The sequence below is a fragment of the Camarhynchus parvulus genome, chromosome 3, assembly GCF_901933205.1.
Source record: "Camarhynchus parvulus chromosome 3, STF_HiC, whole genome shotgun sequence".
NCBI lineage: Eukaryota > Metazoa > Chordata > Aves > Passeriformes > Thraupidae > Camarhynchus > Camarhynchus parvulus.
The window spans coordinates 81966313-81990771 of NC_044573.1; the positions used below are offsets into that span (position 1 = coordinate 81966313).

Below are 24459 nucleotides of genomic sequence, written 5' to 3' on the forward strand. Positions count from 1 at the left end.
TAGGCAAAGGTACTGGAAAACTCAACTGAAGTACAGAAGAATTTAAACTGCACAGTTTAACCACAAAGGAAATAATACAGCCTAAGAACGTGCAGGAGACACGTTACAAGTTATGACAGACTCATGGACTCATGTAGTACAGGAAAAACAAACATGCTGTCAACCCATGTATGAAAATAGGCTCCAAATAAATACTCAGGTTATGGTAAAATTAGAAAATCAGTCAGAAGAATCTGTGATCCATTCATGGAAATTAATTTGGGCTCACTCCAATGGCTTTAGACTGATGGCTGCAATGTAAAAGGGAACAAAGACATGTAGATATGGTTGAAAGTAGGATTTTTATCTAGACTGATCAGAGGTTTTATTTCATGCAGAGAAAATATTTGATTTTAGAGACTAATTACAGAAGACATATGTTGGACACTATGCATATATGAACATGGGGAAATGCAAAAAAAGGTACAAGTTGGATAATAGTAAAAATACATACATGCATTTCACAGCACATGGTAAGAGCAGTCTGGTGTCCCTCAGGCACAGAAATCCCACTTTTAGTAAGAATATGGGAAATGCCTCATCCACAGTTAGCCTCAAGGCAATCATACAGCTGATTTGTTGGTTCACCAAAGAAAGCAAGGAGCACTTACTCTACAGGTAAAGTATCATGGGATGACAGTAGGCTTTATGGCATTATTTCATACTCCTTCAGAGTGTCTACAACAATAATAAAACACCCACTAATAATAGAAGAGAGGAATATATACTAAATATACATGGGAGTGAGATACATCAGAAGAGAATATGTCTCTCCAAGACAAAACTGAAAGCACTAAGTTCCTCAAATCTTACACAAAAAACATATCTGTGATGGGTTGATCTCAGGCCAGCAGCCAGGCATCTACACTGCCATTCATTCCCCTAGCCCTCTCCAGAGGCATAGCAGAGAGGATACAAAGAAGAAAAAAACCTCATAAACTGAAATAAAGGTAGTTTAATAAACAAACAGAAGGGGGAAAAACCTAACTAATTAAATTACAACAAAACAGGTGATGCAAAAGCAGCCACTCACTATCTCTCACAAGCAGAATGATGGATGTCCTGTCAGTCTCCAAGAAATGGCTCCCTTTCCCCAAGCCCTCTCTGCTCAGTTTTTATTGCTGAGCAAAGATGCTACACCACATGGAATATTCCTTTGGTCAGTTTTGGTTCACTGGTCCTGGTTGTGCCTCCTCTTAAATTCTTGCCTACCCTGGGCCTATTTACTGTGTAGGAGCAGACCAAGAAAAAGAGAAAGTCTTGATGAAGTGCAAGCCTTGGTCAGCAACAACCACTATACTGGTGTGCTATTAATATTGCTTTAGGCACAAATCAAAACACAGCACCATATGGACTACCATAAAGAAGATAAGCTCCATCTCAGCCAGACCCAGTACAAAGTTGAAGGTGTTTTATTTCAAAGAATTCTCAAAATTCACGTGCCACTCTTCTGAGAACTGGAATCCCTTGGGATTTCTCCATCTAATGTGTAAAGTGCACAGCATAGGAATGAAAGTGCTTCAAACTATCAGGGTGGAAACTGAAGTCAGAGGTTTAAATGTTCTATCTTCTTCTATTTATCCTTTAGATTCTAGAACACTGATGATAATTTGATGCCTAAATGTGAACACTGAGATTTTTTTACTTAATTCACTGAATGTCTAAGCCTTGAATGTTTGGAAGTCTGTGATTGGATAAGTCTGGACAGCATGAACTTGTCAGTTGAAGTAGGGAGGAAGAAAGTGGTGGAGGAAGCGATGAGACATTAAGTAGAAGAGAATTAAGAGTTCAAAGGAAGTCTGTGGAAGAAGCTAAAACTTTTCTGGAAAATTTATCATTATTCACCTGTGATGCTTTAACACAAAGTCTGGGAGAGGACCTGCCAACTGCCTTAGAAGATGAATTGCTGTAAGTTAAAGCAGTATATCTGTCCTACTAGAAAAATAATGCTTTTCAGGTAATTTTGAGGAAACAGGTAAAAAATCTGGCATAAATCAAGAAAGGTATTCACATGAATTTCTGGTACCTCCTCATTGCAGGTGACCTGTATATTGATTCTTCAATAGAGATTCCAACTATCTCCTTAATATGTATTAAAGGCAAATAAAAATAGGGCAACCCATAAAGACCATAGAAAATAATGACAGTGAATGAACTCCTGTTCTGATACATATGGAGAACTATGGACTGCTTAGCCTACAACTACTGGTAGGTTTGAAAGAGTTGTGCTACAGAATGGTTTGCAGAAAAAGGTTATGTATGCTGCAACGTGTTAAACTTTCTCAAGCATATTATTTATCGAAGCTTTATTAAATTTCACTTTTGCTTTTATATTTCCTGAAGCCCAGTAAAATAGCCTCTGACATCCTATTCCACAGTTGCTTTATGAACCATTAGTTATGTCTCTGAAATGCAAGAAAAATCTATGATCAAAAATACAGTATTTTGTACCATGTACTTTGCCAAAATCTCATCAATATGAGTTTCTTTATGACACTGATGAAAGCATATCTATATGACATGATAGCACAGGCATGACGATTATGCACTGTGTTATCATTTATAATGAAAAAGGAGAGTTAATTGACAATATTAGAATTGGGGAATATAGAAGTATCCTATTAGGTACACTGAAGGAAATGTAGTAGCTTCAAAATTCATTCGCATAACACCAGGATTAACTTTTGTGCTAGCTGCTGATGCTAACTGAATTCCCAAGATACAACAGATTATAGAAATGTATTTGTAGGAGCCTTACTTTATCTTTGGTAATCACCATGAATACCATTAATCTTAGGAGAAGATGAACTGCATAGCTTTTAATAAGAAGAATTTCATATCTCCACTCAATTCTTATAAAGCCAACAATCCACAGCAAAACACTAGGTACAGCTAACTAACCCAGTGCCTCCCCTTTCAGATTACAAACCTTAATTTATCTGTTCCGGTTTTGTACCTTGAGATTCGAGCCATCGACAGAGGAACTGATAAGGCGTCTAGCCAGCGCTTCTCGTATTTTTGTTCATTAGCTATGGGTGAAGAAGGTGATGATGGAGCCTGTGCAGAATAAATGAGAAACAGTAGGAGAGCTTATAAGACAATATAGAGAAAAACCCATGAATATGCATCTCTGCCTCTGTTTGTCTCAGAAGTGAATAATCGTCACAATAAAAGTATTCAAGAAACTCAGAGCAGGGTAGAGAAATGAAAACCTGTATGTTACCCATCTTAATATTTTGCTCTTGATGCAATTTCAGTATTACTTTAACATTAAACACATCTAAATTTTTGTTAATATAGATAACTGATACTAGAAAGTAAAGAGCTTTCAGTCATAAATGCCATGATTTTATTCTAAATGCAGCATAATATACATTTGTGGTTTAAATTACTTTGTTCTGTATAACTCTTCTGCATCCTTCTATCTTCAGAGAAAAGGACATAAATAATATCCTAATTAACTACTACACAGAACATTTATTTGTGCATTGTGCTCTTATATAATTTAAGAGTAGATTTAAAATTCTAATTCCTGTGTTATCATACTATAGATGGATGACTTTCGAAATTTTATCTTTGAAGTCTTTCTTCAAATGCATCTACTAGAAAGGCAAGAGTTGAGCATTTCACTCTTTTATAAAGATACCAGTAAAATTTACACAAAGTTGGCTGAGAAAGGTTTACAGACATACACATTTAGGTCAAAGGTAGGCATCTGTGCTCTTTCTGAACCAAAATTTTTTATCCTGCACTGAGTGGAGAACTTTTCAGTGAAAACAGAGTTGAAAGTTAGTTATTTTTACATGAGCTGTAAATAAGCACTGAGTAGTATTTATGAAAGCAAAGAAACCACAGAATGACCCAAATTCAGTTCTGTTCTGCCAGGTGTTCAAAAGCCATAAAACTTACACATAATAAAAAGCATTCTGGGAATTGTCTATTTCGTTTTCTCGCTCATAAGGATTTAGGATTTTTTTCCCCCTTAAAGCCCCTTCTTACAGTCAACAAGGGCTGATCTATTTATTTCTTTAAATAAATCAAAATAGTGAGTTTCAAGTTCTAACAGGATGACTGAGACTTAATGACAGAAGTATAATTTCCTAGTAAAAGAAAAAATTGTAATGAAATTGCTGGAGTTGGTTTCACAAAGGAATGTTTTAGACAGAAATCATTTTGGGGACAGGAATTTCATTTAGAGCATTTACTGTCCCCTAGAACCATACAGGTCTCATTTGACTGAGATGTACTGGTGTTTTTGCAGTATGAGTATTTCATAATGAAGTCCACAGACTAATTTTGTTTTATGAAATTAGACACAAAAGGCTAAGGTGTCTTTAAAATCTAGAATAAATTTATTAGTATCACAATGAAGAATCTGACACATATTACAGAATTCTGCATGAACTACAATAATTGAGAGAACCCCATGCAATCTGAAGTTGAAAAGGATCAACATAATCTAACATTGTCTGTCTGGAAACCAAAATGTCTAGGAATAAAACAGAAGGTAGCTTATTGCAGTCAAATATAAATACTTGATTATGATCGCTGAATCCAAGAATGAGAAAATAAAGTAACATAAAAATTCTTGCAACAACATCTATTGTTCCCACCCTCTAAACTCTCGAGATGCAGAATACATCTAGACAATTTAAACATAAAAATATTTTTCTTATGAACTATTGCTTTTAATTCTTTTATCAGGTTATTGAACAACCTGATAAATATTCTGTAATATTCTAGGTAATTTAAGAGCATTTGGCAGGAAAAAAAAAAAAAAAAAGAGTAGGTCACATAGGCAATTTAATTTTTTCCATTTGAGTCCCTTACACTTCAATCAAATGCTTCAGTAGGGTATCAGCATAAAGAAAAAGTATCTCAATGCAAGAAAAAGCTAGAATTTTAGAAAATGTACATCACAGCTATTCATTAGGTTAATGAATGGAAGGGGGAATTTGGCCAACTTCACTTGGTCAAAAAATCTATTAACCCCAAAGCTATGAAACTGCAGCATAGAAATATTCATGTCAAAATGCTAAACTGTTAAAACTGCTGCGAACTCCTAAAACAAATGGGTCTTCCCCAGACAATTTCAAAGATTTGATATTTGAAGAGTACACTAGAAGGAGTAATTTGGTTTTTTTTCCCACAGTTCCAAACTACTTATATCTGCAGAAACCCTACTGCATGATCTGAACATTAATGGCCAAGAACAGCAAAAGGGTAAGAAGGGGTCAAGCTAGTCTAAGTTTCAAATATGTATTTCTTATGAAGCCATACTCTACTAACCAGTTTATGGTAGAGGATAAAGTTGGAATTACCCCTCTTCATCTTCTTAAGGACAAAACAGGGAATACGTATGTCCGTAAGACCATTGCATCAAAACAAAACACTACCATAGGAACAGCAGCTCATTTTGTTCTATTTAACCTATAATCTATGAATAATTCAATCTGAGACTCCTTGATATATTCTCTTCAAAACACATGGATAAAAATAAGAAAATGAGAAGGAAGAAGTAAAAAAACAAGAGAAAGGGCTGTGGAAGAAGCTCAATATACTGAATGAGAGATAAAAGAACTGCTAAAAATATAGTAGATAAATGTATAGCAATGCACATGAAGAAAAACAATATTAACTTTTCCTACACTGTAATGGGATATGAACAGGTGATTACAACTCAAAGTTTAGATCTTGAAATTTAGACGTTGAACAGAATTGTTTTTTAACAATTAGATTAAAAAAGATTCATTGGTCTGGAAAAGAAACTGCTGAGGGAATTGTATGACTGAGATATGTAAAAAAATAAATAACAGAGAAGGGGTTAAGAAACAGTGGTTCACTTGGCATTTTCACATAAGAAGCAGGGGTATTGATTAAAAGTAAAAGACGTAGGATAAAAACAGAGAATGAACGTGTTAGTTTAGATAACAAACTGGTTCCGGAAGCACCTATGTCAGAAGTCACCAGATGTGCAGGAAATATTCCCTAGAAATAACTGTACATATTTCCTCTGTTCTTGCATTCTCGTGAGGGCATCTTCTGGGAACAAGCTTTTTGGCTGGATGGTTCTTTGGTCTGACCAGTGTAGTGAGCTGGCTGACCTTCAAGGCATTTCTCCACTAAACAGCTGCTGCTGCTAATCTTGAAAACTCTTCACATCATTCTTCCAAAGCACTAAAATAGAGCTCATCTCTGTAATCACAGCTTTTACGCTCTCGATAATTTTATACCGTCAGTTTTTGCTGAGGTCACCAACAATGCTGCCAATTAATGCCAATTTGCTTCTAACACCTGCCCATTAAGAAATGGATTGAACACAAAAACCTCGTTTTTGACAGAACAATGAACAAGAATCAAGTTTTAATGACACATAATCACTACCTACCTGGGACAGCTGTATACTGCTGACGTGGAGGAGGGCCTGACTCTGTATTCCATTAGCAATCACTGACCTATGAATGACACTGTATGCAAGTGCTTTAGTGCTTTCTTAAACAACTATATAACTACTCATTTTGGAGCAACCAAAAAGTCTTCCAAGAGGTAGAATAAGTCCAGAAAGTCCACCACTAATGGGGAGATGTAATCAGACATGTCTCTATAATTAAGTTTACACTAAGAGCATAGGAAGGAAGGGAAAAGATCCCAGCTGGCTGGGACTGTCAATTTTTCCTCTTTTTGTGACATATAATTCGCAGAGTTTGGGAAACTCAGTTATTTTACCTTTCATTTAAACTGTCATTGATTTTAAATCTCTGCAAGAAAAATACCATGTCATCGGAAGAAAGTCCTCCTGAACATTCTCTAGTAATTTAATTTCCAGCTGCTGCTAGGGCCCTACCTTGAAAGCAGCCATAGTGTTATTTTAAGTTGACACAGCTTTTACATTAAAAAAAATGGCCTTCAGGAAGGCTGAAGCTGGGTTAATTTACTTGGAATCAGCAATACTCAGGGTCACATTATTCAGCAAGGTTAAACTTGGTTTTAAATGTGTTTTTAACCTCCTATTACAGTCTCTGCTTTGCAGAAAGGCAAATGATGCCCCATCTTTGGAAGTATCCAAGGTCAGGCTGAATGGGCCTTTGACCAGCAATCATGAGTGCTACCATGTGGCACATGCAGAACAACCAGCTGATCAGGTACAGCCAGCATGGGCTTAGGAAAGGCAGGTCCTGCTTGACCAGCCTGATCTTCTATTACAAGACTGAGTGGATAAGGGAAAGGCTGTGCATGTTATCTACCTGGACTTCAGTAAAGCTTTTGTTATTGCCTCCCAAAGCATTCTCTTGGAAAAGCTGGCAGCCCATGGCTTGGAGAGGCACACCCATCACTTGCTAAAATCTGGATGGATGGCTGGGCCCAGAGAGTGCTGGTGAATGGAGTTATATCCAGCTGGGAGGCAGTCACAAGTTGCGATCCCCAGGGCTCAGTATTTGGGCCAGTCCTGTTTAACATCTTTATTGGTGATCTGGCGGAGAGGATCAAGTGTACCTCCAGTCAGTTTGCAGAGGACACCAAGCGGGGTGGGAGTGTTATCTGCTGGAGGGTAGAAGGAACTGCAGAAGGATCTGGACAGACTCTATCCATTGTATGAGGTTCAACAAGGTCAAGTGCCAGATCTTCCACATGGGTCATGATGGTCCCCTGCAGTGCTATAGGATGGAGGTAGAGTCCCACAGTGGGAAAAGGACCAGGATGTCCTGTTTGGCAGCTGAACATGAGCCTGGGTGTGCCTGGGTGACTAAGAAGGCCAGTGGCTGGAGAAAAGGCAGCTTTGGGGCATCCTTATTGTTCTCTACAACTACCTGAAAGGAGGTTGTAACCAAGTAGGGATTGGTCTCTTCTCTCAAATAACAAGTGATAGAACAAGAGGAAATGGCCTCAGTTCCACAGTTGCACCAGGAGAGGTTTAGGTTGGATATTAGGGAAAACTTCTTCACAGAAAGGTTGTCAAGCATTGGAGCAGGGTTCCCAGGGAAATTATTGAGTCACTGTCCTTGGAGATATTTAAAAGATATATAAACAGGACACCTAGAGACATGGTTTGGTGTTGGACTCAGCCATTCTTGGTTAAGTTCGGGTTGGATTTGATGATCTTAGAAGTCTTCTCTAACGTAAATGTGTCTATGATTATACCATTTTATGAAATAAGAATCAAGTGTGACATCCATTAGGAAAAAATATAACCTTTTACTGATAATTTGAACTTTATCAATTTTCTGCTTTAGAGGATTTAATATTTCAAAGTACATCATTAAAGCCTTGATCCTCCTCCGTAAATTTATATTTCTACAGAGCACATGTAAGAGGTATGACTAATCTTGATTACTGCCTTTGTCAATACTGGTTCAAAAAGAGATGATAACGATGACGCTGTTATTTATTTCTCAAAGTAATTTTTGCTGCTTCCATTTTAGTGAGCATTGCTGAGAATTTCTGAAAAGAATATAAAATATCTCTCTGTAAAATATGTATATGAAAATGGTAGCAACATTAACATATTTGATATTTATATATTGATATATTTTTATGATGTAAAAACAGCTCTGTGGTTTAAATTATAGAAACATAAAACCACAGAGTATCTCAAGTTGAGGGGTTCCATAAGGATCACTCAAATCTCCTCTCCTCACAGGACTACCTAAAATTAAATCATATGACTAAGAGTGTTTTCCAGACATGCCTTAAACTCTGAAATGCTAAAATAGCTTGGCATAGCTTCATTGCCTTAAGCTATAACTGAAAACTTTGGCCATGAAGTTTCAGTGGATTTCATTACAATCTCTTAGATTAGAAAATACTAGCTTTCATGCATCTTTTTGATGCCAACTGGAATGTGTTTTGTCAAAGCTCCATTACTAAAAATGTTTCAGCATACTCAAAAATAGCCTTCAATATAATATACTTTTCAAATAGACAAATTTGTTGTACACTTATTCTAAAAAAAGAGAATTAGGGTCACATAATTTCTTGCAACAACACCCAGCAACATTCAACTCAGAGTGAATTCAATGTGGTCTCTCTACAGTTTTTAGTCTGATCTGTGATTGAAACATATGTATATATACATATATTGGCAGGTTGATTTTCTGTATATCAATGAACCTACCTGACCTATGTATGGCTGAGTGTTTGCTAATACTTATTACAGGGACAGACAGAAAGCAGGGTCTCTCTGTTGATTGGAGAAGAAAACATGACCGCTCCATTTAGCAATAAGAATCTCAGATTAGCTTACTTTAATCATTGAACAACACAAATACCAAATTTATAGCTAGGAGTAGAGACATGAATGAAACTCTTGTGATGCCCAAACAACAAAATAAATTATGGTGATATCTACTGTAGATAGGAGTCAGAGCTTTCAACTTGTCTCAGAATTCAGAGGGATTTAATTACGATATCAAAATACCTGTGCATCCTTCGATGCAGCATGAATTCAGAAGAGGGTCTGTATTTATTTATTTTTAATGGAATTCATAGATGCAGGTGCACAATTCTGTGACAGTTTTAAGAAGACAGTAATTATCTGGTAAAGTATGCATCACCAAATCATTTAATAGATAAAGGCTTCTATAGAGGGAACATGCTGTTTCAGGTGAAGTAACAATTTGGAGGTGTAATATGATGTCTTCAAAATTCACTGAAAGCACCTTTTAATTACACAGATCTATCTACAATATTTTAATCGACAGATGTTTAATTAAATGGAAGGTGAAAAAGCATGTGAAAAACTCCTCTTTTCCTACCAGAGAAAATAAATACTTTTAATTCTAATGTTGCATCAGATACACGCTTTTGAAATATAATGACTGCTCTTTAAGACATGTAATTCTTTTTAATTAATAAATGAGTTTCCAGACACTGAGAACCTATATATGATGTTTACATAGAGCCTGTATAGCAGTACATGCTGGGGACTTACACTGCTTTATTCACTACAATAGCTAGGCATTTAAATCAATTGGATTACTATTCTACCAGTGGGGAACAAATGAAAACCCTTTCAATTATATAAATTTCTTTAGAGGTGATTTACAATGGAAATACTAATGAAAATTTCATTACATCTGTGCTGCTAGCTGCTAATACATTATTATTTTTTTAATGAACCAATGGCATAAAAGCTTGAGTAAGATATTTTTAGAGAATACATATGGACTATTTGTCAGAATCTTGCACCTTTTTCTTTGTTTCCCTTGAGCTAGTATGTAATTGGTTTCTGAGTAACCTCAACAACCTTGCCTGGAACACCTTTCCAGATAAATTCTTCCTTTGGGGGTAGGAGACAGAGACCAGAGTAGTTTATATCAAATATCAGCACAAAAAGTAGAAAGTAATTATGACTGCTCAAAAAATACAATAGCAGTCTGAAATCAAAACCTAACATTAAATGTATATAAGGAAAATAAAAGATACAATGTTGAGATCATTATAATTTTACACTATAAATGCAAGTTTACCCGAACTTCAGCTGTTAGAAACAGCTTTTGGCAGCCTTTTATATCCCCAAATGGGGCATGCTGTCCTTGCTTAGAAAAATTAGCTCAAAGTTTGGGAAACTCTTTGAATTTCACACAGTCTGCACACCCCTCAGGATAAATCTGAGCCTTGACTCTTGCTTCTCTCTCTTAGATCAGTGTCAATTTGTTGCTGGAACTTGTGGAAAGACACAGCTTAGAGGGAGAACTTGTTACCTCAATTTTACTCTCAGTTTTCTCTATAAGCCCATACATGTGTACCTGGGCTGCCAAGGTACCTAAGCTAACATCAAATTTAGAAACGTTTTCTTTTTTGCTGCTGCTGCTGAAAACTTGAAATGAGAAAATTCATAAGAACTGTAAAAAACAATGTATTTACATGCAAGGGCTGTGTATGGGTAAAATATATATAATTAAGAACTAAAACCAGATACCTCACAAACTGGGGAATTTCTGTGCAGAAGATCAAGCTGATCAATCAAATGTTAATTTGATTAATCAAATACTGGAAGAAATAACTCTGCTGAAAGGATTAGCAGTGACTGTGGACATTTATAAAAGGAAAGGATGAGACTTTTAAAGATACTTTTTATTCACTTCATTAATATCATAGTGAAAGTCCCAATTAACTCTAATCACAATTAGAAAAACTGTACTTCTGTACAGTTAAATCTAAACAAACATTTCAATCCAAAAGATTTTCCTTACAACTCTGTTGTAGTAAAGTAGGAAGGTGTTATTTAAAAGTTTGCTTCCAGCTTCTATTGCTGTGATTTCTGAGAGGTATAATCAGAAACAGAAAATCTGGATTATCCTTCTCTGAGTCATTATAATAATTTCATATTTTATTAATTGAGGAAAACTTATTTTCAGTGTGTTCATCTCATTTCATAAAGGTCTTCAGCACAGCAGAAGTCCAAACTACTGAAGTGCAGCTGGCTGTGTTTAATCTGTTTTATCTTTCTCTTCCGCAAAAAATGGAAGACATGATGACAATTCATGAGTAACAATTGTGTGCCTCTATGTGAGATATTTTTGTATTTATTACATTAATAATTTTATGAATTTACATTGCCAAATGATACACTGTGAACTGGAAGTCAGTTCAAAGTTACCTTGCTTTCATACTACATGAGAAAATAATGGATTTTCAGATCGAGAGTTGGCAGAGGCAACTGAAACCATGAACACATGAAATCATTCCAAAAGAAAGGATATTGAACTGAAATTCTGAAGTTTCTCTTCTTAAAGCAAGCTACAGGGTGATAAAAACTAAAGAATAAAATAAGCTTTAGGAATAGTGTGTTTATACTAAAATGGAAGACACTACAGGAATCTTCAAAAAAGCAAGAGTGTTGAAGCTTTCATACGTAGGACATCCATTCAATCTCAATTCAATGTTCTGGTCAGACATTCCCCAAGGGTGTCCACCTCTCTGTCTTGAATCCTCTTCTCTTTTTGTCATTTAGTGCTTGGGATTGAGTCGTATAATTTTCTCACTCTTGAACTAGGACTACCATAGACATTAAAGATGTAGCATTCTACTGGTCCCATCAAGAGCTGAGCATTTGTATTTTTTTCTTTTTTAAAAACTTGATGATGAAGTAGGCAATGTCTTTTTTAAAGCAAAACTATTTAACTTAGCAGATAAAACAAAGGCACCAAAGAAAAAATATTTTAAAGCAGTTTAGAAAAATGTAGGTGCCTGTTTAGCTTAATCTAACCAACTAACCTTAACATACACTATCAAAATTAGAGTTCTCAAATTACACAAACACACAGAAAACAACAATTTGCTCTGGTCTCACTTCAATCATTAGAACATCACTTTTAGACATTCAAGGAAGGTGGATTCTCAAACAAATGAAAACATAGTATATTCTGCCTTTGCATTGTAACTGTCAAATTATCCCATGGTGTCTTAAATAGTAATTTGTTTTATTTACAATATTTTTCTCTACCACTAATTTCTCCAGAAAGCTGGCCTGGATGTCTAGGATATTTGGACATCTGGTAGGAGATCTCTAAAGCACTTTCTTTGTTTTAGAGTTAGAACTCTCCAGGTAAACAACCTGTACTCACTAGCCTTGAAACCACCTCCTTTGTATGTTTTATGTTCCCTTCTGGAAGCTTACATTGTGTTCAATAAACTCCTTATAAGGTACAGATGAATGTGACTGCCACTGTCAATCCCTGTAGCATTTGTCACAGTAGTGCCCAAGAACAAAATAATCAGGTGTGAAGAGAGCACTTCAGCTCATCTCTCTGGGTTTCAGAGAACCCTGTTAAAGTCCTGTACTGCAAACTGCTCTGATATTACAAAAGATGTATATAAATCCTGAAGATGGTATCACATCACATACAGCAGATGCTCCACAGCAGAGGTGACAGAGAATGGTCCAACAGAGGCAGGACAGCACCAGAACTGAAAATGGTACAATCGTATTAGGCAGAAAGAGCTTGCTGCTAAGATGGCTAAACTACCGCCTCTATGCTACAAGCCATCAAAAATGTCAGCTTGGTAAACCTGGAGTAACAGTAATTCTTTAGCTCTCATTCCTGTCCTTTCCTTTACATGGTGTGCTTTTTAGAGTAGAACTTCCACTTATAAATACAGGTGCATTGTCTATTATGGCATGGATCTGAGTGTGGTTAGGAAGGTACATAAAACTGCAACACAAACTTGCAAGATGCAGTGTTCAAAGTGAGTCAGATCTCCCCTACCAGGGCAATGTAAAAACAGGATTTAAATATCATTAGTCTTATTAGGCAATAGCATTACAGGAAATGTCAGTTCTGCTTTTACTTTACCATGAACCTGAAAATATTTAATTGAATAAAATAGAAGTGCTCACTAGATGGTAGCTGAAACACCTTCATAACCACTTTTCAAGATATGATCACAGCTCAGTTACACTCACACTTTGAGAAAAGTTTAACCATACAATGCATCATCTCAAAATCCAGTCATTCCTGCTCAAAATACATAGGGCCTTGCTTTTAAGTTTCACAATAAGATTCTAGCAATTTTTCATTTTGTTTTCTGTGAAGGGGGATCATGACTTTTACAATCTATGGTGTAGATTGTCCCGTTTATTCCACTTCAAGGTCATAGTGTCTATTTTATACATAGCTCTTCACATGAGTTTATGTCAGGTTTCAGAAAAATTAAGTGCTGTATAAAATCAACCCAGTACCATACTATTACATCTTTTTTAATTTTTGTTTTTCTGCTTATATTTCAAGCCTATATCCAGTCTTTTGTGTGCTATCTCTAAATTACTCTGTTACAGGTCTACAAAACTCCAGCCACGTACTTATATTTTTATAATATGAGAAGTCACAAGTGTGCAGTTCCCACAGCAGACACAATGATTTTTAAAATTCATCACAACACACTCATTCTAGCATTTAGTAGGCACGAATTTACTAAAATGTGCTAATGCAATCACTGCCATAGCCCTTTTCTTATCATGTAAGCTCTTTGCAGAAAGGACTTTCTTTTCCTGCAGAGAACCTGGTAGACAGGCATTGCAGAATGCTGGATCCTGAGGTTTGGATTCTTTAGTAAGACAACAGTACAAGGCAATCCAAATTAATAGTCATTTGGAAAACTGCAAACAAATAAACATGAAACCTTTCGTATCTATGGCCATTTTGGACACCAAACACTGAGGTACAGGTATCAGCACAGAAAAGCATGTTTATTTATTTATTGTACATTATGCCTTTATATACTATCATACACGAATATATTTTTAGCAGATGAAAACAAGGTTTAAGGAGTAGTATAGAGAGAGACAGTGGTCGAAGACGTGCAAAGCTTGAGACAAGTACAGTAAGCATCAGACAATTTTATTACTGTCTGAGAAGAGAGGAGAAGCCTTCTGTCCATTCAGTGGGTATTCTGTCTGTATAATTTAATATCCAAGTGAAAGACTAGAGCTGAGATTTTTTAGGTGTCAAACAAGTTTTGAGCATGAAGGTCCATGTCCTTGTACAGCCAGTATTTATATCTTCAATCTTCATTACTGAAAGGGCAGCACTCTTGCTTACTAAGACACCCTATGTTCTTTGGTGACTACCACTTCTCCTGGAGAAAAAGTTTTTTTCTTTTCTTTCCCGACAATGCTGCAGTTAATTTAATCACAGTTGTTCATGCAGAAAGAAGAACTGAATATCCTCTGGGTTAAAGAAAGAGACTTTTTTTTCCTCTTTTATTTCTTTCTCTTTCTCTCCCTATCTTTCCTATTAAAAAAAGTTTTCTTCAAGAATTCAACCTTACATTATTTTCTTAATTTCACCTGCATTTCAGCATCTCCAGGTGAATTAAATTAAACAGTATAATGCAACAAAGTATGACAAAAGTTCACATGAAATCATGTCTAAATAATGATTAAATCTTACTGTGTTGCCTCTTCCAAATGTCTCAGCTGTCCCAGAGTAAAAACCTAGCAGTTCACAGCCATGTGTTGTGGACTTTGTAAGTACAGAATTTTACAGTATAAGCACTTAAAAATCAATCAAAGCAAACAACAAAAAGAACAAAGCTAAGTTAGTCTTACTCTAGCATTTTGAAGCTCAAAATGGGAAAACAACTTATAGAGCTCACACCCACCATGCTTTTATTATTCATTTGCATACCGTGTTAGTTGAGTTTCCATTTAAATGTAAGCCACTGTCAAAGAGAGGTGATGAAGTTCCACTGCTGTGATCACTGGATGGTCCAGGGGAACCTGGAAATCAGTTCAAGAAAAATACCTGCTGATGTTAAAAATATATGTATATATCAGACAATATCTATTACAGCTGTAAAACACAGGAAGAATTTTTAATATAATTCCCCAACCAAGACAGAAATACTACTTGTATTTCAGAAAGGCAGACAATTAAATATCCATATGCTATATTTAAAGTCTAGAAATGAAAAAGGTTTCTAGATGTCATCTGAGAGGGGCTGTGCTTGTAGGGTCTATTTGTATGCTTAACTGTCTTCAGGATTAAGCCTTTTTTCACTGAGAATGAGATATTCAAAACAAGCAGTCCTTGTCTCATCCTTAAGTGATACTTAATCAGTATCTACAAATAAACCCATGTCAAATTCTGGGGTTTTTTGTTGGCAATAACAAAGGAGTTGAATAGAGAAAAAATGCTGTGAGAACTGTAGGCAGACATTTCCATGTTATGACATTTTGCCATGACATGAGATGGTGTAGGGAAGGGAGATGTATAAGAAGGGAGCAGGGGAGGCAGATGCTACTCCTGATGCTGTGCTCATGGTGAAGATATGGGTTGATGGGAAGAGACAGTATGATTGCAGTTAAAGTGAACTCAGCACAGCATTAAAACTGCCAGCACAGCAGCTGGTCTGACCAAATGCTGGAAGGTAAGGGACCAAGTGCCTGAGCCTTCTGGGATGGCCAGAGTAGCCAAGATACTTCAGAATTATGCATGTATGCACTTAAATCCTGCCTGCAGTATGATTTGGGAATTTTTTTATTGCATAATGGAATTGCTACTTAGCTTTCTAAATGTGTCATGATGCTTCATGACTGGAATTCCCTTTTGTGCACGGACTTGTGAAAAGCTCTTCTTGAAATGGGGTGCTATTCTCTGTAACCCATTACTATTCTCTGTAACTCCAGTTTATATATTTTATTAAATCATAACTATTTTCCATCATTTTATCCACCTTATTTGCTCATTTTCTCACTACAAGAATGAATATTTATAGCAAGCCATTTACCAGCGATCACTTGACTCATAAACCTTGGTTTCAGCCTCTTTTGAATGGCTAAATTCTAGAGAGGTGAATATAAACTCCTGTGGAGGTCCAGGTTCAGTTTAGGAGAAGGGTCATTTCTTAAGTTTCTTACATGTCCAATCATACCTAATAAGTTCTTTTTTTGAGCATGTGGTATAAGGTTGGGGTCATGCATGGGACTGGGGCAGGAGTATAATGCTTGCAAAAAATTTCCTCATGCTCTGCATAAAGGAAGTAAATCTGATAAGCTGCCCAAAATAAGCAGTTTGTGCACAAGATGTCTCATTTCAGAAGCACTGCTGCGCTCCTTGATAGTCTAGTAGCTTGTCTAAAAATGGCACTGTCATTGTTATTCCAGAAAAGGTTTTCTTTGAACAGTAATCAGGGGCAGAGCCCAAAAACTGCTAGCTGGTCCCATTGAGGTGGGAGATGGCCTCCCTGATGATAACTGCTTTCTGTATTTAGAAATGGCACTTTATGGAAACAGTGCCATGATCTCAGGCTCCCAGACAAAGATGCTGCAGTATCTCCTGATGAGAAAGCCAAGATCCCCATGATGTACAAAGAGGGCACCAATATTGCTGGACCTACTTGTGAAGGGGGCAGCCAGCTTGTGTAGTGTGTACTAAGTCTTAGTGGCAAGGGTTTATGGGCTGGGATGTCTCCAGAAGTGGGAAGTGGTTGGAGCTGCCCTGTGCCAGACACAGACGGATCCAGCCAGGTCCCACATCACCACCAGGCTGCGCAGCTGAGCCGGTAGCACCTCTGGGAAACTAACAAAGGGCAAAATGCAGAAGGGCAGAGACAATAGTAAGGAAAAGAGTGACACAAAAATCAAACTGAACCTCAAGGTCAGTGAAGAAGGTGATGGACAATATATTTGTATTTGTTTCTCATTGCCTGATTCTATTTTAATAGGCAATACATTTATCTAAGTTTCCCAACATTGCCTCTGCTTTGGCCATGATGGTAATTAATAGCCAATCTCTTTTTTTTGTTCTATTTGCACACCACGTTCTGTCTGAGAACAAGGAGTGAGAGAGTGTCTGAATGGGAGTTTGGGTCTTAGCTAAGGTTAACCAATGACGGGCAATACAGTTCAAGTGTGTGATGTCAGTCTACAAGATGAAATACAAGTTCTAGTAGCACTGTCATAGTCACAAATGAACATGCCCAACGACACAGACGCTACTGGTAAGATGCAGCTAATTTGCCAAAATCATGTTTAAGCTTGGACACAGTTATCCAAGGTACAGTCAACAAAATTTTAGACTTGCCTGATGAGCTATTAGGAAAAGTAGGAAGACCAAACCTGAAGACTCATTATAAGAAAGACTGATCATATATTTTCAAATGAAAATGGTAAGCAGTATGCAGTGAAAGAAGGGTTCTAGCATGATATGCATAGTTCAGCTTAGTAGAGGCCTGTCAAGTTGGCTTTTGACAGGTATAAAAATCTAGATTAAATGACTCACACTCTTCTAGTGGCAAGGTCTAAACTATGACACCTATGAGCCTGCTGAAATTAGGAAAAAACAAGTATATAGTTGAGTGCAGTTTAAAAAAATAAAATCTAAATCAATCCAAAGAACAAGACACATTTCAAAACTTTTTGCTTATTTTGGACAGAAAATAATCTGTTAAAATAAACTGGGGCAAAATTATTAATTTGATTAAATAAAGTGATTTATTATGAACACTTTTCTACCTGCAACACTGATCACAACTCCGCAACTTGAATATTTTATCTGATAACCAAAAGAGCCCCAAACTTCCCTGATCTGTATTGTTCATACACTTTTTAGTATTGCTACTGTTAAACTACTCAGCTGTCTCAAAATAATTCTGCTGACAAAACCAATCAAAATAGTAAAGTAATTTATGAAATATACATAATTAATGTTATCGATTTGTTTGGTAAGTGTCCTCAAAGTAACTTTCAGTGTAAATGTATGATTCAAATGTTTGCAAACACTATTTTATTGTATTCAGGCAAAGCTTCTATTGAAAAACTTTCAGCTATCATCCATTACTGTACTGCATTTTAATGATTTTTTTCAGTTTTATTTTGAATAAATTATACGTAAGCAGTAAGGCAGTATGCATTTGATTCTTATATGTTAAACAGTAAAGTAGACAGACAATTTTCTATTTCTTCCTGTGAAGCACTCAAGGATTGAATTTCTATTTCTGTCACTGTCAGCTTATTACAAGAATACTGCAAAGAGGAAAACAAATTACTCCCATTCACTAATTTCCTCTTACCTAATGGGAGCTTTAAAAATGATGGAGCTTCCCTGAGGTATTGAACTGTGATGGTAACTTCATCGCCAGCATTTCGCAGTAGGTGTACCTGTCAAGTGTGACAAATAACAGCTACTTTAAACCAAAGAAGAATCGCTCATGGAAAGCACATTACTTACAATGAAATCAACATTCCTGTTCATCTATAATAAACTCAATGTAAGCATTTCTGACTTAGAATGTAGAATAGTTGAGGATCAAGCCACAGCAACAATGGAAAAGAGTAGGCAAAGACCAGTGTAGAACAACCTGAATAAATAATTTGCTGGACAACCTGATATTACATACCAGCTGAACACAACTTCCACTAACTGATTTTATAAAATTGACATAGGATAGTAGGGAAATATGTGTTTATGTAGATATAATACATTACACAAACAGAAAGACACATGGAAATACATTAATACATCATACACATCTTGATCTTAAGTATTTGGTTTGGTTGATTTGGGTACCAAATTAAGCACACTTCTGTGTTTTAAATAGAGTCTTGAGTTTTGTGTCTTTATTGTTTGTAAGCATTTGTTAACCAAAAGGGAACACATACACACACACACGTGTATAGACATGTTTTAATCATCAGAATTCACTTTGGGGAATAGCATGCTATCGCATAAAGTGTTTTTTAAAATGCAGAACTACAAATATTATCTCTGATGAAACTCAGTTCTGATTACAGGGCAAAGGTGTTCTCCAGTTTTATATCTATGACTCTCAGGAAACAGGTATTGTGTTTGGTTTGTATGTGGCCTGTACCCACAGGGCCTGCATATCCCTGATCCAGTTTGTCAGAAATGGATGCTACAGCTTGTGACGTCTAATTTGAGCACAACCAGTGCATTCATCCACCAAGCAGAAAAGTAACTAACTGTAGCAAACTGACTTATATAGATGTATTTAATGGTTTAATGTGCTGGGAGGAAGCTGGTGGTTGTGTTGTTCCAGACCACTGTGTTAGCACAATGCCACATTGGCCAACATAATGAGATTCAGGATTACCTCAAACATTTTAAGTTTTCTACTTGTGTACATAAAATAATGCTTACACCAGAAACTGATGTATTCACTTACATGAAAACATCAAGCTTATGTCTGATGGAAACCAAGAACCTTTTTTCTTTTTTTTCTCCCACCCTCATCTCCCCCCCTCACTCAATCTGCTCTTAAATGATTTACTATGAAAAATTCAACAGTCAGTGCTACCTACTCAACCCCAGAAATCTGAGTGTTGTGCTTTTGTGGACAACTGACTATAAGAGAACCTAATTTTTCCCACAATGAGGTCTCATTGTGGGAAAAACACTGGAGAAAAATAATATGATCACTGATTTCTGACTAAACCATTTGAAGATGGTCACAACAGGAGCAAACAAGAATGACAGTGTAGCAAACTTTGCATGCTTTTCTAAGGTCATACAAAAGTATGTTAGGGCTGCAAAGCAAACCAGTGCGTCCTAAATTCTAAGGTGCAAGAAAACTATGTCTCTTGAAATCCTCTGTCCCTTATTTCCTGCAGGAAATTTCCTATTTCCTAGTTTAGACATTATTTATTACTTAATAAACACTGAAGATTGGTAGTTTTACTAGCCTCACTCTACTGTTAGAAAGATAGGACAACCCTCTACTGTTACAGGGATATTCCCTTCCAAATTAAAAATGTCAGAAAGTATCAGGGCAGGGAGAAGTCACAGTTGGCAAAAAAACCCAAGATCCTATTACCAAGTGCTGCTGTTCTTGTAATACCATTTTACTTTTCACTGCATGGTAAATCTATTAAAAATGCCAACTTTAGTTTATAATCAGTACAGAAACAACAGTGTTTTGCATAATTAAATAGAAAATTTCAAACCCAACAAATTTTAACTGTAGTCCTGATATATCTAATGGGAAGAAATATAAACCAAATAAAATTAATACTGAAAATTCACATTTTATTAATGATTGCCTTTTAAAATAAGGTAAAGAAGTGAAGTAATTTTATTTTACCTTCGGAATAACAAGAAAGAATTTTAATTTCTTAATTGAAATAAACCTTTCGCAAACACAGAAGAACAACTATGTTTCCTCTTAATTAAGCAAGGAATGTTTGCACACAAACATTTATATTTATCAAGAGATGACAGGAGACAGCATGACAGACATATTGTCTAATGTACTTTTGGAAGACATTAGTCAAATTTTACAAAAATAAATCCAAAAATTGTTGGAACAAAACAAAACAGTAACTAGAAACTGTTGCAGAGTATGAGATTTCATTTTTTATTTCAAATTATACTTTGAAAAGGAAATAACTCAAATATTAATGATTTGGTTTAAAATTTCCAAGCATCACTAGTCTCTTAAAAGATATTCAAACTGTATCATACTCTCTTCAAGCTGCTTAGTATTCTTTGGGTAGTGCCTGAAGAGGCCAGAGTGTTGAACCACACACATACTAACAGAACTAAATCAATTTCAGTGATCACAAGAAGGTCTTAACAGTCAGAAGGTCACTAAATAATGCACTGCTCTGTGATGATGAAGCTTTTGCAAAAGTCCACTAAGTCCAAAAAAGACAAAACCAGTATCTATGGAGCAACATTCACTGCTACACTGTTGTAGAAAAATTATTAAAAGAGAATTGCAGAAGTGAGTGAGTTTGATGTTTTTTAAAGGTTGATTAAATGCATTTAGTGCAGCTGACTCTGTGTGGGTGTGTGGATGTGTGTGTTCACGCACTTACTCGTGTTCATGTGTATAAAGGAAAAAAGGGCTTCAGCTGAAATGCTTGCTTTTCATGCTGGCTCCAGTTTGCAGGCTTTGCTTATCTCTAAGAACATTTATCAGCCCAGGGTTTATTATGCTTCTCTTTCTCACATGCATTTCTCAGGAACAGAATGAAGAAAATGTTACAAATATAAATAGGAGATTCTATATCTCAACTAACTACAGCAGAGAGTCTGTAGAGGAAAATATTACTTATATCTTAGAAAAACCTGAAGACCTTTGTCATCTCATTTTTACTGTCAACACCCAGTTAAGGGAAATTCTATATACTTCTATGCAGACAAGCCAATGGCACAATACAAAGCTGCTGGCATTCTTTTTAAATTCTGGTTCTTTGTGTTTACTGTGATTTGATCTAAATCTTCAAACATATCTGAACATTAATATTCACACTGCTCAGAGATTTAGAAAAGGTTTTGGCTGTTTGAAACAGGCTCTGTTTTATTAAGAACAGCACTTAAAATTGAAAATGAGAATGTTTTTGATTAATTATTTCACCCATATGGCCCCTTAGCCAATATCTGTTCTGAGTGCAGATGTCAAATCATTTCACTGCGGCCATTTAAGAGATTCAACTCTAAAGTATTTGCTAATATATTTTCTAGAAATCAGTAAAGATCTTAGGATACAAAGAAATCCTCATTTACAGATATGTATCTCTAAATACAAAGAATCTGGATGATAACCTTACACTTTAAACATAGGAAGTTAGATGAAATTAATCTTATCTTGCATGCCTTGAAGAATATTTAGGTACATAAATCAGACTAAAAGTCTGAAGCAAAAATTCTGAAGTAGAAGGATATGAACCACCTGATGAATGCCTGAGCTTGAGGTACAAGCATTTCCCAAATAAAACACTTGAAATTCACACAAAGTGCAAGTTTTGGACTTGAAAAGTATCTGGGTGGAAGGTTATGTACAAGCCTGCAACAAAGCAGACAAAAAACTGAGATGTGGTAAAATATACGAAGAATTAGACCATAACATATCATTGTAAAAAAACCAAACAAAAACAAAACAAAACAAAACCCCAATGAAATATAAAAAACTAAAAGTTTTAAAAAATTCTTCACTTTTCAGACAGAACGATAATATTTAACACTTAAAAATGCCTCCTAAGCAAAAGTATACTTTGAGGCACTTTAGGAAACTTGGCAATTTCAGCTCAAAGCATAAATACAGGGCTAAAAAATCTGGTATTGTGCTTATCTGTCTATGAGTAGGCAAGGGAGATGTGTGACAAAGAGACATCTTGCAGTACAGGTAGATTTTAAAATGATAGTAGACACAAAATGGCTTTAAAAATAGTTTTTAAAATTAAAATTGGATTTCAATTCATATTGGAAGATCATGAAGCAGAATTAAGTTACTTCAAGAAACAATGATTTCTTGATACTTGTCTCTTTTCCAATGGTGAAATATGGAATGGTTTCAAATAAATATTTTTTATTCTTCTTTTCCTTAGCTTTGCACTATTCAATGAGCAATAATCTCTTTCTAAATGCTTAGCTGGCTAATACAAAGCAAACCTTTGTGTCTGAACAATTTATACAAATATGCTAGGAAAAACGGCAGTCAATGTAGCCTTTGGAAATTTTCACAGATTTAAACTAAACTGCAACTTCTTAGCTTACTCATGTCTTAATTCTAAATTCTAAATTAAGTAATTCATTACTTAAACTTCTTAGTTTACTAATTTTTAACTTTTCTCTAATTTCTGCCTATAAATATAGTAAAAGATATTTTGACAGATAGCTTCAGTATCCAGTTAAACAAATAATGCTGCTTCTGTATGATATAAATACCAGGCATTATGAACAAAAAATAATTTTTTTCAATTTTTTTTTCATTATTCTGTACATATTTTTTCTATTTAATCACACATTCTAAGTGTAATTAGCATTGTGGAAACAATGCTTGCAAAACTATCTGGAAGATCAAAGGTGCTGTTACATGCTGTGCATTGGAAAATAAATTTTGAGTCAACTCGGCTGTTCCCTGAAGCAATAAAAGTTTAAATAACATTTGCTTAAGGATAACTATTACCTCAAATATGAAGACCCATTCCTAAGAAAGTAACATTTTCAAAAAAATCCAAGAATATCAGAGCATTACGGGGACTTCTTTCTGGAAATGAAGGTCAGTCTCAGCTGTGATCAGTGTGCTATAAACAAGAAGGGTTCAAAACCACAGAACTCAAAATTAAAGAACAAGCAGTATGTTTTACTGCTTATGTACTGTTTTGCTTCACTTGTAAAAATAAAGAATTGTCTCAGGTATCAAAAACTCACAACAGAGAGATGCACATATCTGACTACATGCGATTGCAAACGCATATGGTAAAGTGGAATCAGTAGCCATAGAATTGCAAACATTTCTGTCACAAAAACCCATTTCTGCAGTCCTTTTCAAGCAAAGAAATTGGAACAGCCTAACCCTGCAGGTCCATAATCTTCAACTATATATAGAAATTTTTCTAGATGATAGTTAAGTGGTTGAGTTTATACAAACTCAAAGGAGCATAGATTGAGCTAAAAAGACTAAATGCAGGTTTTCATGTAGCCATTACTTTCCAATTTTCTTTGTTGTTTGCTTGTATCTGTAACGCCTGCACAGCTCTCAGAAACAGATTTTATCTGACCTGAAGTTTCTGAGGAGAGAGGTATTCACCAAAAACCCCTGCCAGCAATGGTATAAAATGATGATAAAGGTAACTTCAGCTGAAGGATTGGCAATACTTAATAAAGGCTGTCTTGTGCTATCAAATATAAAAACAAAACCAGAAGGTTTTGGAGTTGTCAAACCCAGCAGGTCATATGCTGCATTCTCTGATTTAGAAATTACTAACAATTTGGACACGTCTTCCTTTTCTCACAGCAAACTTTTCCACGATGATCCCTTTGATCTAGGTCTTCTAGCCTAATCTAGAGTTAATACAGGATTAAAGATAGGAAGCACCAAGAAGTGCTTTTGTTGCCTACACGTTAATTGATGAAGTACAAGCTAGAAGACCCATGGAGTGACCAGTCTAACGGAGTGCCCTGCAGTTTGAATCAGCCACAGAATTTCTTTATAATCACTCATATGTTCATCCTT

At 35.7% G+C, this 24459-nt stretch overlaps 1 protein-coding gene across 1 annotated transcript in view; it reads right to left on the reverse strand.

The window, feature by feature from the left end:
* The window catches only part of SNTG2 (syntrophin gamma 2), a 206298-nt gene that overhangs the window by 57137 nt on the left and 124702 nt on the right, over positions 1 to 24459 (reverse strand). Inside the window, exons 7-9 of the mRNA XM_030945918.1 lie at positions 18553 to 18640; positions 15168 to 15259; positions 2969 to 3096 (exon numbers count right to left, since the gene is read on the reverse strand). Of these exons, the coding sequence (XP_030801778.1) occupies positions 2969 to 3096; positions 15168 to 15259; positions 18553 to 18640 (308 nt within the window). The remainder of the gene's footprint in view (positions 1 to 2968; positions 3097 to 15167; positions 15260 to 18552; positions 18641 to 24459) is intronic.